General features: G+C 39.0%; 1 protein-coding gene across 3 annotated transcripts in view; it reads left to right on the forward strand.

The window, feature by feature from the left end:
• Nucleotides 1-12735, forward strand: part of TAB3 (TGF-beta activated kinase 1 (MAP3K7) binding protein 3) — a 56622-nt gene that overhangs the window by 17732 nt on the left and 26155 nt on the right. For all 3 annotated transcript variants that reach the window (XM_078064657.1, XM_078064659.1, XM_078064658.1), the window contains exon 4: nt 8874-9065. In XM_078064657.1, the coding sequence (XP_077920783.1) occupies nt 8964-9065 (102 nt within the window). In that variant the 5' untranslated portion in view covers nt 8874-8963. The remainder of the gene's footprint in view (nt 1-8873; nt 9066-12735) is intronic.

Here is a 12735-nt window from a genome sequence, read left to right on the forward strand (position 1 = left end):
GATGATGAGTGGTGTTGAGTGACTTTTCATGTGTCTCTTGGTCATCTGGATGTCTTCTTTGGAAAAAATGCCTATTCAGGTTCTTCTGCCCATGTTTTAATTGGAATGTTTGGTGGTTTGGTTTGGTTTGGTTTTGGTGTTGTATGCATTCTTTATATATTTTCTCCCCTTCAATAGGAAATACCTTCTCCCCGTCAATAGGTTGTCTTCTTTGTTGATGGTTTCTTTTGCCATGTAAAAGCTTTTTAGTTTGATGTAGTCCCCATAGTTTTTCTTGTTTCCCTAAGGAGACATCAAGAAAAATGTTGCTGGGGGGCGCCTGGGTGGCTCAGTCGTTAAGCGTCTGCCTTTGGCTCAGGTCATGATCCCAGGGTCCTGGGATCAAGCCCCGCATCGGGCTCCCTGCTCCGCGGGAAGCCTGCTTCTCCCTCTCCCACTCCCCCTGCTTGTGTTCCCTCTCTCGCTGTGTCTCTCTCTGTCAAATAAATAAATAAAATCTTAAAAAAAAAAAAAAAAAAAGAAAAAGAAAAATGTTGCTGGGGCGCCTGGATGGCTCAGTCGTTGGGTGTCTGCCTTCGGCTCAGGTCATGATCCCAGTGTCCTGGGATCGAGCCCCGCAGTGGGCTCCCTGCTCTGCGGGAAGCCTGCGTCTCCCTCTCCCACTCCCCCTGCTTGTGTTCCTGCTCTCGCTCTCTATTTATTTATTTATTTTAAAGATTTTTTTTTTAAGATTTTATTTATTTGACAGAGAGATAGTGAGAAAGCACAAGTAGACACAGTGGCAGGCACTGGGAGAGGGAGAAGCAGGCTCCCCGCCGAGCAGGGAGCTGGACATGGGGCTCAATCCCAGGACCCTGGGATCACGACCTGAGCCGAAGGCAGACGCCCAACGACTGAGCCACCCAGGCGCCCCATAAAATCTTTTTAAAAAAAAAATGTTGCTAAGGCCGATGTCTAAGACATGACTGACTATGTTTTCTTTTAGGATTTTTATGCTTTCAGGTCTCACATTTAGGTCTTTAATCCATTTTGAGTTTATTTTTGTGTATGGTGTAAGAAAGTGGCACAGTTTCATTCTTTGGCATTAGGTCTCCAGTTTTTTTAGCACCATTTATTGAAGAGACTGTTTTTTCCCCATTGTATATGCTTGCTTCCTTTATTGTAGATTAATTGACCGTGTATGCCTGGGTTTCTTTCTGGGCTCTGTGTTCTGTTTCATTGATCATATGTGTCTATTTTTGTACATTACCATACTGTTTTGATTACTATACCTTTGTAGTATAGCTTGAAATCTGGGATTGTGATACCTACAGCTTTGTTCTTCTTTCTCAAGAGTGCTTTGGCTATTTGGGGTCTTTTGTGGTTCCATACAAATTTTGGGATTATTATGGGCGCCTGGGTGGCTCAGTTGGTTAAGCGACTGCCTTCGGCTCAGGTCATGATCCTGGAGTCCCGGGATCGAGTCCCGCATCGGGCTACCTGCTCAGCAGGGAGTCTGTTTCTCCCTCTCCCGCTCCCCCCTCTTGTGCTCTTTCTCTCTCTCACTCTCTCTCTCAAATAAATAAATAAAATCTTTAAAAAAAAAAAAATTGGGGGGGGGATTATTTGTTCTGGTTCTCTGAAAAATGCTGTGGGTATTTTGATAGGGATTGCATTGAATTTGTAGATTACTTTGGGTAGTATGGACATTTTAACAATAATAATTATACCACGCCATGAGCCTGATGTATCTTTCCATTTGTTTGTGTCGTCTTCAGTTTCCTTCATCAGTGTCTTACAGTTTTCAGAGTACAGGTCTTTCATCTCCTTAGTTAAGTTTATTTCTACATTATTTTATTCTGTTTTGATGCACTTGTAAATGGGATTTTCTCATTTTGTCGTTAAGTGTATAGAAATGCAACAGACTTCTGTATATTTTGTATCCTGTAACTTTACTGAAATCATTTATTCTAATAGTTTTTTGGTGGTGTCTTTGGGGTTTTTTCTATATAGTGTCTTGTCATCTGTGAATAGTGAGTTTTATTTCTTCCTCACCACTTTGGATGCCTTTTATTTCTAGCGTATGATTGCTGTGACTAGGACTTCCAGTACTGTGTTGAATAAAACTGGTGAGAGTGGACATCCTTGTCTTGTTCCTGACCTTAGGGGGAAAACTCTCACTTATTCTCCATTCAGTGTACTGTTTTTCATCTATGGCCTATGTTATGTTGAGTTATCTTCCTTCTGAACCCACTTTGTTGAGGGTTTTTATCATGGATGCATGTTGAATTTCGTCAAAATTTTTTTTCTCCATCTATTGAGATGATCATATACTTTTTATCCTTTTGTTAATGTGGTGTATCATGTTCATTGATTCTTAGATATTGAACCATCCTCACATCCCTGGAATAAACCCCATTTGGTTGTGGTGAATGTCTTTGTCAGTGTGTAGAATTTGGTTTGCTCGTATTTTGTTGATGATTTCTGCATCTTTGTTTATCAGGGATAGTACTCTGTCATTTTTTTAATTAATTTTTTTTAAGAGAGTGCGTGAGCAGGGGTGGGAGGGGTAGAGGGAGAGGGAGAGAATCTTAAGCGGACTCCTCGTGGAACCCGATGTGGGGCTTGATCTCATGAACCTGAGATCATGACCTGAGTTGAAATCAAGAATCAGACGCTTAACCGATTGAGCCATCCAGGCACCCCTGTAATTTCCTTTTATTGTAGTGTCTTTACCTAGTTTTGATATCAGGGTAATGCTCATCTCATAGAATGGATGTGGAAGTTTTCCTTCTATTTTTTAAAATACTTTGAGAAGGTTAGGTGTTAGCTCTTTAAATGTTTGGGAGAATTTACCTATGTAGCCATATGGTCCTGGACTTTTGGGGGGGGGCGGTAGTTTTTTGATTATCGATTCAGTTTTGTTACTAGAACTAATCACTCTGTTCAGATATTCTCTTCTTCCTGATCCAGTCTTGGAAGATTGTGTATTTCTAGGAATTACTCATCTTTTCTACAGTGTCCAGTGTCTTGGTATATAATTCTTTGTGGTTTTGTGGCGTCAGTTGTTATTTCTCCTCTTTCATTTTTCTCTTCTTTTTTTTTTTTTTTTTTTTTGAGAGAGAGAGCACATAAGGAGAAGGGGGTGGGGAGGGAGAGGGAGAGAGAGAATCTTAAGCAGACTCTATGCCCAGTGTGTGCTTGATCCCACAGCCCTGAGATCAAGACTTGGATGCTTAACCGACTGAGCCACCCAGGCGCCCTCTCCTCTTTCATTTCTGATTTTATTTGATTCTTCTCTTTTTCTTGATGAGTTTGGCTAAAGGTCTGTCAGGGTTCTTTTTTATCTTTTCAAAGAACCAGCTCTTGGTTCACTGATCTTTTCTATTGTGTTTCAGTCTCTATTTCATTTATTTCCACTCTGATTTTTACTCTTTTCTTCCTTCTGGTAACCCTGGGCTTTGTTTGTCCTTACTTTTTCTGGTCCCTTCAGGTGTAGAGATTTTTCTTGTTTTTTTGAGATTGGCCTGTATCACTATAAACGTCCCTCTCAGAAGTGCTTCTGCTGTGTCACAAAGATTTTGAACTGTTGTGTTTTCATTTTCATTAGTCTCCAGGTATTTTTAAATTTCCTCTTTCATGTCCTTGTTGACACATTGGTTGGTTAGTAGCATATTTGTTAGCTTCTGCATGGTAGTGTTTTTCCAGTTTTTGTTGTTGCTGTGGTTACTGATGTCTAGTTCCATATTGTCATTAGAAAACATGTTTGATATGATTTCAGTCTTCTTAAATTAATTGCGACTTGATTTGTGGCCTAACATGTGATTTATCTTGGAGAATGTTCCATGTGCACTTGAAATGAATTATGTATTCTTCTGTTTTGGGATGGAATGTTCTGTATATATTTGGTCCCTCTGGTCTAATGTGTCATTCAAAGCCAGTGTATCTTGATGGATTTTCTGTGTCAGTGATCTATCTATTGATGTAAGTGGAATGTTAAAGTGTCTTGCAATTATTGTATTACTCTGTTTCTTCCCTTTCGTTTGTTAACTTTTTTTTTTTTTTTAGATTTTATTTATTTATTTGACAGAGAGAGAGGGACAGCGAGAGAGGGAACACAAGCAGGGGGAGTGGGAGAGGGAGAAGCAGACTTCCTGCTGAGCAGGGAGCCCAATGTGGGGCTTGATCCCAGGACTCTGGGATCATGACCCGAGCCGAAGGCAGACTATTAACGACTGAGCCACCCAGGCGCCCCTGTTAACATTTGTTTTATGTATTTAGGTGTCCTATTGTTGGGTGTGTATTTATAACTGTAATATTCTCTTGTTGGATTGATCCTTTTATCATTACATAATGCCTTTCTTTGTCTTCTGTTGCAGTCTTTGTTTTATTTTATTTTTTAAAATATTTATTTTAGAGAGAGCCCAAGAGAGAACGGAGAGCACAAGCAGGGAGGTGAGGAGAGGGGCAAAGGGAGGGGCAGAAGTGAACTCCCCGCTGAGCAGGGAGCCCGATGTGGAGCTCTATCCTAGGACCCTGGGATCATGACCTGAGCCGCTTAACTAACTCAGCCACCCAGGTGCCTCGCAGTCTTTGTTTTAAAGTTTATTTTGTCTGATAGAAGTATTACTACCCAAGTTTTTTTTTTTTTTTTTTTTTTTTTGGCTTTCATTTGCATGGAATGTTTTTCCATCTCTTCATTTTCAGTCTGTATGTGTCTTTTTGTCTGAAGTTAAGTCTCTCCTAGGCAGCATGTAGATGGGTCTTGTTTTTTTTTTTTTTATGCATACCCTGTGGCTTTTGATCAGAATATTTAGACCATTCACATTTAAAGTAATTATTGATAGGTATGTACTTATTGTCATTTGTTAATTTTTTCTGATAGCTTTTGTAGTTGTCTGTTTCTTTATTCTCTTGCTCTTCCCTCATGATTGGTGACTTTTAGTTTTATGCTTGGATTCCTTTCTTTTTATTTTTTGGTGTATTTCTTACAGGTTTTTGTGTTGTAGTTACCTTGAGATTCATATATAACATCCTAAGTATATAGCAGTTTATATTAAGTTGCTGATTGCTAAAGTTCTATCACACATTCTAAAAGAACTATATTTTTATTTTCCCATCCATCTTTTATATGTTTTACATCTTTTTGTGATTCCCTTAATTTTTTAAGTACAAATGATTTTACTCCTGTTGCCTTTTAACCTTCATACTAGCAGTGTAAGTGATTGATGTACTGTGTGTTTGCCTTTACCCTTGAAATTTTTTCCTTTCACTGTTTTCTTACCCTCTCATCATGGCTTTTTCTTTTGCACTTAAAGAAGTCCCTTTAGCATTTCTTGTAAGGCTGGTTCAGTGGTGATGAACTCCTTTAACTTGTTTGTCTGGGAAACTCTGTCTCTCTGATTTTATGTGATAACCTTGTAGTGCAGAGGATTGTTGTTTGTCAGTTTTTTTCCTTTTGGCACTTTGAGTACATCTTGCCACTCTCTTTTGGCCTGCAATGTTTCTGCTGAAAAATCAGCTGATATCCTCATAGGTTTTTTTGTTGTGCATAACTGTTTGGTTTCCTCTTGCTGCTTGTAAGATCTTCTCATTATCTTTGATCTTTGACATTTTAATTATTACGTGTTTTGGTATGGCCCTCTTTGGGGCTCTCTGCTTCTTGAACCGGGATGTCTCTTTTGTTCTCTAGGTTAGGGAAGTTTTCAGCTGTTATTTCTTTCTTTCTTTTTTTTTTAATTTAATTTATTCATTTGAGACACAGAGATAAGAGAGAGAGAGAAAGCATGAGCAGGGAGAGTGGCAGAGGGAGAAGGAGAAGCAGGCTCCCCGCTGAGCCAGGAGCCCGATGTGGGGCTCGATCCCAGGACCCTGGGATCATGATCTGAGCTGAAGACAGATGCCCAACCATCTGAGCCACCCAGGTGCCCCTGTTATTTCTTCATATAAATTTTCTGCCCCTTTCTCTCTCAATCTCCTTCTGAGATCCATATCATGAGAATGTTAATTTGCTTGATGTTGTCATTTTTTAAAATTCCATTTCTTTTTGGTGTTCAGCTTGAATGTTTTTTGTTCCCCTGTTTTCGGGATTGCTCATCTGTTCTTCTGCCATCTTCTGCATCATCTAATCTCCTGTTTATTACCTCTAGTATATTTTTTATTTCAGTTATTTTAGTCTTTACCTCAGACTTTTTTTAAAAAAACAGTGTCTTTTTGTGGAAGTTCTTAGTGAATTCATCCTCTCTTCTCTCAAGTCTGTTGAGCAACTTTATGATCGTTACTTTGAAATCTTTGTTAGGTAGATGGCTTATCTCATTTTGGTTTAGTTATTTCCTTGAAATTTTGTCTTACTAGCATATTCCTCTGCTCCTTTTTTAAATCTGATTTTCTGTGTTTGTTTCTATGAATGAGGTGAAAGAGCCGCCTCTCCCAGTCTTAGAGGAGTGGCCTTGTGTAGACACATCCCCCATGCAGACTGTGTGTTCCTCGCGCATTTGGGTAGCTGGCTGCCTGGAGCTGCGATCCGTGTGGTCCCCGGGTCCTGGGGCACTCTGCAGCAGGGCTACCCTAATGGAAAACTGGAGCAGCACCTGGCGTGGATGGGGGTATCTCCGGGGGCTTTGCACTGTGCCCCTTGGTGAGATTACTGGAGCCGTATTGGATATAGGCGAGGTGTGCCCTGGTGTGTGCCTCACTGGGGCTCCCCTGCTTAGATGGCTGGGGCTGGTGTGTGCTTGGGGCCCAGCACTAGCCGAAGAGACAGGCTGTCTAGAACATCCAGTCCCTGCTCCTGCGTGGACTGTCACGGTGGGAGTGGGCAGGTCACCAGTGGCACTCACCAGCACCTCTGACCCCAGGGAGACTTCCAGTCATTACCCCACTGTTTGGTGGATGTTCTGGGGTTAACAAATGATTTTCCTTCACTTATAGTCTAGTTACCCTTTAAACTGCAGCTTTTTTTCGGTGCACTGGGCAGTGATACCTTCCACTATTGGCAGTTTGTGGCATCAAGCGGGGGGGGAGGTTGCCCTTGTTACCATGCATCTCTTTCTCTTGCCGTTCTGATTGAGGTCCCTCTAACCTTGTATTGTGTGGAAGTTGTCCCGTCAGCCCCTCGTTCTTCGGGAGGAATTGATGTATATATAGGTGTAAATGTGGTGTGTCCATGGGAGGACATGAGTTCAGGGTCTTCCTATGCTGCCTTCTTACACCCATCCGAACATTTTTTATTTTTGAAATATTGATTGTAGTTCTCTACATTGTAATGGCATGATTTAAAGTTTCAGGACTTATTTGCAAGGTAAAGAAGATTTGGTGTGGAATGACCCTTCCTTATGAGTGTGGTTTAGACCATGTAGCTTACAATCATGGTTTCCATGCCTCTTAAGATGATGCAGGTGTTTACTTCACATACTTAAAAATATTTGACCATCTAGTGAGTGAACACAGCAGAAATTATGAGATTGTATGGTATACACTACATTTTTCCCCTTTAAAAAAATAGGAAATATGTGCAGTTGAACCCTTGAACAACATAGGTTGGAACTGTATGAGTCCACTTATATGCAGATTTTTAAAAATAAGTACAGTACAGTGCTATAGATGTTTTTTCTTACGATTTTCGTAATGTTTTTTTCTCTAGTTTACTCTATTGTAAGAGTACAGTATATAATACATCATTTAACATACAAAATGCGTATTAATCGACTGTTTATGTTATCAGTAAGGTCAACAGTATACTGTTAGTAGCTAAGTTTTGGGGGAGTCAGAACTTAAATACGGATTTTCGACTGCACTGGGGTTGGTGCCCATAACCCCTATGCCATTCAGAAGTCAGCTGTGTTAAAACATGTATCAGTTCATTGACCCTTGATGCTGCCAGTGAATTTATGAATTCATTATTTCACTAGTTGCCTTATTTATATGTGGGTGCTCAACTTGAGTAGTGCCGGTGAGATTGGATGTTAATTTTCTCCACTCAAACTGTATCCTTAAATCCTGCCATCTTAGCACCTCTGTCAGTGGCATCAGAAATAAGTGAAAGCCTAGCTATTTAGGTCTGGCTAATGATGGGCCAGCAGCATGATCTTTTTAATTAATTAATTCCTTTGTCTTCCAAGATTTTATTTAAATTCAAGTTAGTTAACATGTAGTGTAGTATTGGTTTCAGGAGTAGAATTTAGTTATCCATCACTTATATACAACATCCGGTGCTCATCACAAGTGCCATCCTTAATTCCCATTTCTCATTTAGCCCATCCCCCCCCACCTCACCTCCAGCAAAGCATCATGGTTAAAAACAAAGGATTCTAAGTTTCCGTTTTTGTTTGCTAAGTTATTTCCTTTAGACTTTGGGTTTCCTTTACTCATACTTCAAATCTTTTAGCCTCAGAGTACAAGTAGGATGTAAGACAGGACAGGTAATGCTTTCTGGTGTTATCATCAAGTCCTCGTTTTCTTACTATTTCGGACATCAAAATGATTACTGTGCTTTAGGGGAGTGATGTGATAGACCTTGGGAAAATATGAGTGATTATACGTAAGTAGCATTTCTCAAGGCTAGCAAAATATGGTTGCCAAATAGTAATACTCTGTAGTTTTAATATAGCTGCTGCTTTATTTTTTTAAGCATTAAAATGAAACAGGTTTTCAGATGTTTTTTGGCTTTTTTTGTTTCTAAACCAGTGATTGGCTGTATTATATCAGAAAAGTCTGGCTAAGTTGAATCTGTCAATTTTACAACTCTCCATTTTAACATAGTGATCATTTCTGTTTGAATAAAGTGAAATATGTAAGTAAATTCAACCGTACCTTATTGAAGTATTGTTGACACACAATGTTACATGAGTTTTAGGTGTACAAACACAGTGATTAACTTTGATTTCTTTTAATAGAAAATGAATGCGGTGTTGGAAGATCATTACTATTGGAAGGCCGGTTAGCATCAATTTCCTAACAGATACTTGACCACCATTTGTTCTGGCATGGCGCAGAGCACTCCACAGCTTGATATGCAGGTTCTCCATGACCTCCGACAACGTTTCCCGGAGATTCCAGAGGGTGTTGTATCTCAGTGCATGTTACAGGTAGATTACCCAGCAATGATAGTGATTAATATTAAGCTACAGTTCTCCTTAAGTTTTCTTGTCTATGTGGAGGGCAGTAGGAGATATTTAGAGCAGGATTTCACAACCGTGGTGCTATTGACATTTTGGGCTGGGTAATCTTTGTTGTGGGGCCCTGCCTTGTACATTGTAGGCTGTTTAGCAGCATTCCTGGTCTCTACCACTAGATGCCAATAGCACTCTTGCAGTTGTGACAACCAAAAATGTCTCCACACATTGCTAAATATCTTATGGGAGGCAAAACCTCTACCCCATTGAGAACCACTGATTTTGGGGGGCGAAAAAAGGCATGTAGCAAAACAAAAACTGATTATGTTCATATTTCACTTTTTACATTTTTAGAGTTGTTTGATCAGTCCCCAAATCCTTGGATTTGAATTTTGAATCTCAGATTTATCATTGTAACTTTTTAGGCTATATACTTTTGAGGCTATTTTTTATTTTTATATTTTAAAATTTTTTTATTTATTTGACAGAGAGAGAGACAGCGAGAGAGGGAACACAAGCAGGGGGAATGGCAGAGGGAGAAGCTGGCTTCCCGCTGAGCAGGGAGCCCGATGCAGGGCTTGATCCCAGGACCCTGGGATCATGACCTGAGCCAAAGGCAGATGCTTAATGACTGAGCCACCCAGGCACCCCAAGCCTATTTTTTAAAGTCTATAGAGAGTCCAGTCCCTTTCTTACTGTTTTTCTGGTTGATAAATGCTTACTAATAGGTAATTTTAAGTATAAGGCCACTTTCTCTAAGTTTAATCATATTCCTTTGGTTTGGTTGTCTTGTAGTGAAATGTATCTTTAATATTGGGTAGAATGTGTTTTCCCATTCAAGGGACAAGAGAGAAACCGGCCTAATGCTTCCCTTATTGAATTTTGCAGCATCCTCCACAGGATCTCAGTGTGTTTTGGGTTACAGCATTTCCCTCTTTGGTTCACTTTTGGGTACAGCGCCTTTGTCTTGCCCACTGGACTTCCTCACACTACAGTCAGTTCAAATTCTACCTTACTGCAGTGTGAGCGGCTCAGGTTATCACCTAAGCCTATATACAGTGGAGGTTAATTACAAATAGAATAGAACAATTGTGGTAAAAGAGGTGCTTCCTAGACCTTCTGCTAGGTCTAGACCTACGGGCTTACGGTTTTTGTATTATAGCTTGCTTTTTGTTTTTTCCAACACACATTCCCAGTCTGAATTTCCGTTCTTTACTTCAGTCACATCTTGGTTTCTGGTAGAGCAAAGGTGCTTCCCACTGGAGTAAAACCAAGCATGAGTGAGGCTTTTAGCTAAAGCCATTTTCTAGCAGTCACCTTCCTTACCACCTATCCCCCATCTCTGACTTTGTTTTTTTCAAATTTAATTTATCCCTTTATCACCTGTATTTTTTCATGGCTTAGTGTCTTTATCACACTAAACTGAAGGAATGAACTTTAAATTGAAGTTAATGAACATTTGTTGCTAATTTACATTGACCCAAGTCTTTCTCTTCTTTGTTCCTTTGGGATTAATAGAGTTTATTGGTATGGAGACTTACTACCACTGAGTGGCTCTGAAAAGTTTTTCTGTTTGCATTTAAAGACTCAGAGTTTACGTTTAATATACAGTCTTAAAGCCTCTCTCTCTGGAGCTATCATCTCTCAATTTAGGGTCACTTTTTAGGAGTATGATTTTTTTTTTGCCTTGATCTTTTCAAGAGTTTATATATGGTTTTTGTTTGTTTAATTCTCACCTCTTGGGGTACCTGGCTGGCTCAGTCAGTAGAACATCCAACTCTTGATCTCAGGGTCGTGAGTTCAAGGCCCACATTGGACATGGAGTCTACTTAAAAAAAAGAAAAAGAAAGAGAAAAGAATTCTGACCTCTTTATCCAACTAAGTAATTTTGATTTCTTTATTTATATTTACTATTTGGTAAATTTTGTATCCATTTTTTTTTCTTTTGAAAGCATTCTGCAGGTTAAAGATAACATTTGAATCTATTTTGGTGGTATTCTTTTAAAAATGATTTCATAAAGATAATACTTAAATACTTTGTATTGCTGGTTTAAATTTTTTCTTCATGTGAAAATTTACTTACCTTGTTACTATAGACATGCATTTGAATAGGCTGACAAACCAACTTTGTATCATTGTGAATTTGGGTCCTCGTGTGAGGATACTGTTCAGGCTCCCTAATTCACTGTAGAAAACATGAATTTTCAGCAGCGTTGATACAAATGTCAAATAGTGAAGTATCCACGAGTGCTTTAGATTTCATATAAAACTGGCTAATTTTTGTTCTCCTTTTAGTCCAATTGCAGAGATACTTTATTTTCACTTTTCATACATATTCTTTTCCTTCAGATATCTGTCAGTGACATTTTCTAGTTGGCAATCAGTTTAAATCCTTTGGATCCAAATTTGCTTAATACCTAGCTTCTCTTCCTTGATCACAGTGATTTTTAAGCAGGACTTTTAAAAAGGCCAAACTTTGAGTTTTAATAATTTTCTTCTTAAATTTCAGCAATTACTTTTCTCTGTGGCTCAGAATTTTAGTATCAAAGCTTTATATAAGGAAACAGATACAGGTTATGTATGGAGTTTTGATGAAGCCAATTCTTTAAATTTCTGAGAATTCATTTTGCAAAGGTTTGCTTAACTGAATCTTTGTTTACTTTTTTTTTTAAGATTATTTATTTATTTATTTATTTGAGAGAGAGAGAGAGAGAGAGAGCATGAGAGGGGGGAGGGTCAGAGGGAGAAGCAGACTCCCTGCCGAGCAGGGAACCCGATGTGGGACTCGATCCTGGGACTCCAGGATCCTGACCTGAGCCGAAGGCAGTCGCTCAACCAACTGAGCCACCCAGGCGCCCTCTTTGTTTACTTCTTAAAGCTTTAGTATAGTAATTTACTTTTGGCCTAACATCCTCTCCCTTGAAATTACTGTGTTATAGTTGAAACAGCAGTGGGAGTAGGAGATGGAGAATCTAGAACTGGCTCTCCTGTTAACTAGTTCAGTGCTAGTTCTCAAGCCATGTAACTCTCTGGGCATCTCTTTCCTCATCTGTAAATGAGTTGAGTTGGAATAGATGAACCCTAAAAGTTCTTCCAGCTCTAAAATTACAGCATTGTACGTTCTGTTTTAGGTTTAACCTTATTTGCTTCCCAGCAGAAGTAAAAGTGTTTCCTTTCATTTTTATATAAAATGTGCTTTTTACTAAAATCAGTATGTAGTAGTAGGTATGTATGTGCTTATCTGTGTATTTATGAACTACAGAGAAAGTCACAGAAATTGAGAAATTTTATTCCAAGGGCAATGGAGAATAGTGCTTTAGGCTAATAAAATAGTTCAGAATTTTGTATTTTAATGGAAAACTACCTTATAATTTTCAAATTAAAAAAAGAGGAACCTCCTTCATTAGTTGATTATTGTTGGAGTATCTAAAATGTCACTTTGGTATTACCATCTTTGAGTGTATGTGTAATGACTCAAAAAATTAAAATCCTACAATGATTTGAAAGTTCACCAGGCTACTTTTCAGTGGGTAAAAAATGTTGAGACTGTGGGAGTGTGAATGAATTTCATTAAGGCAGTCGAGACCTGGTTTTCTGTTAAATAGCCTTAACTTTGGCCAAGTTGTGGAACCATAGTTCAAAA

This window comes from Halichoerus grypus, chromosome X (genome assembly GCF_964656455.1).
Source record: "Halichoerus grypus chromosome X, mHalGry1.hap1.1, whole genome shotgun sequence".
Lineage (NCBI taxonomy): Eukaryota > Metazoa > Chordata > Mammalia > Carnivora > Phocidae > Halichoerus > Halichoerus grypus.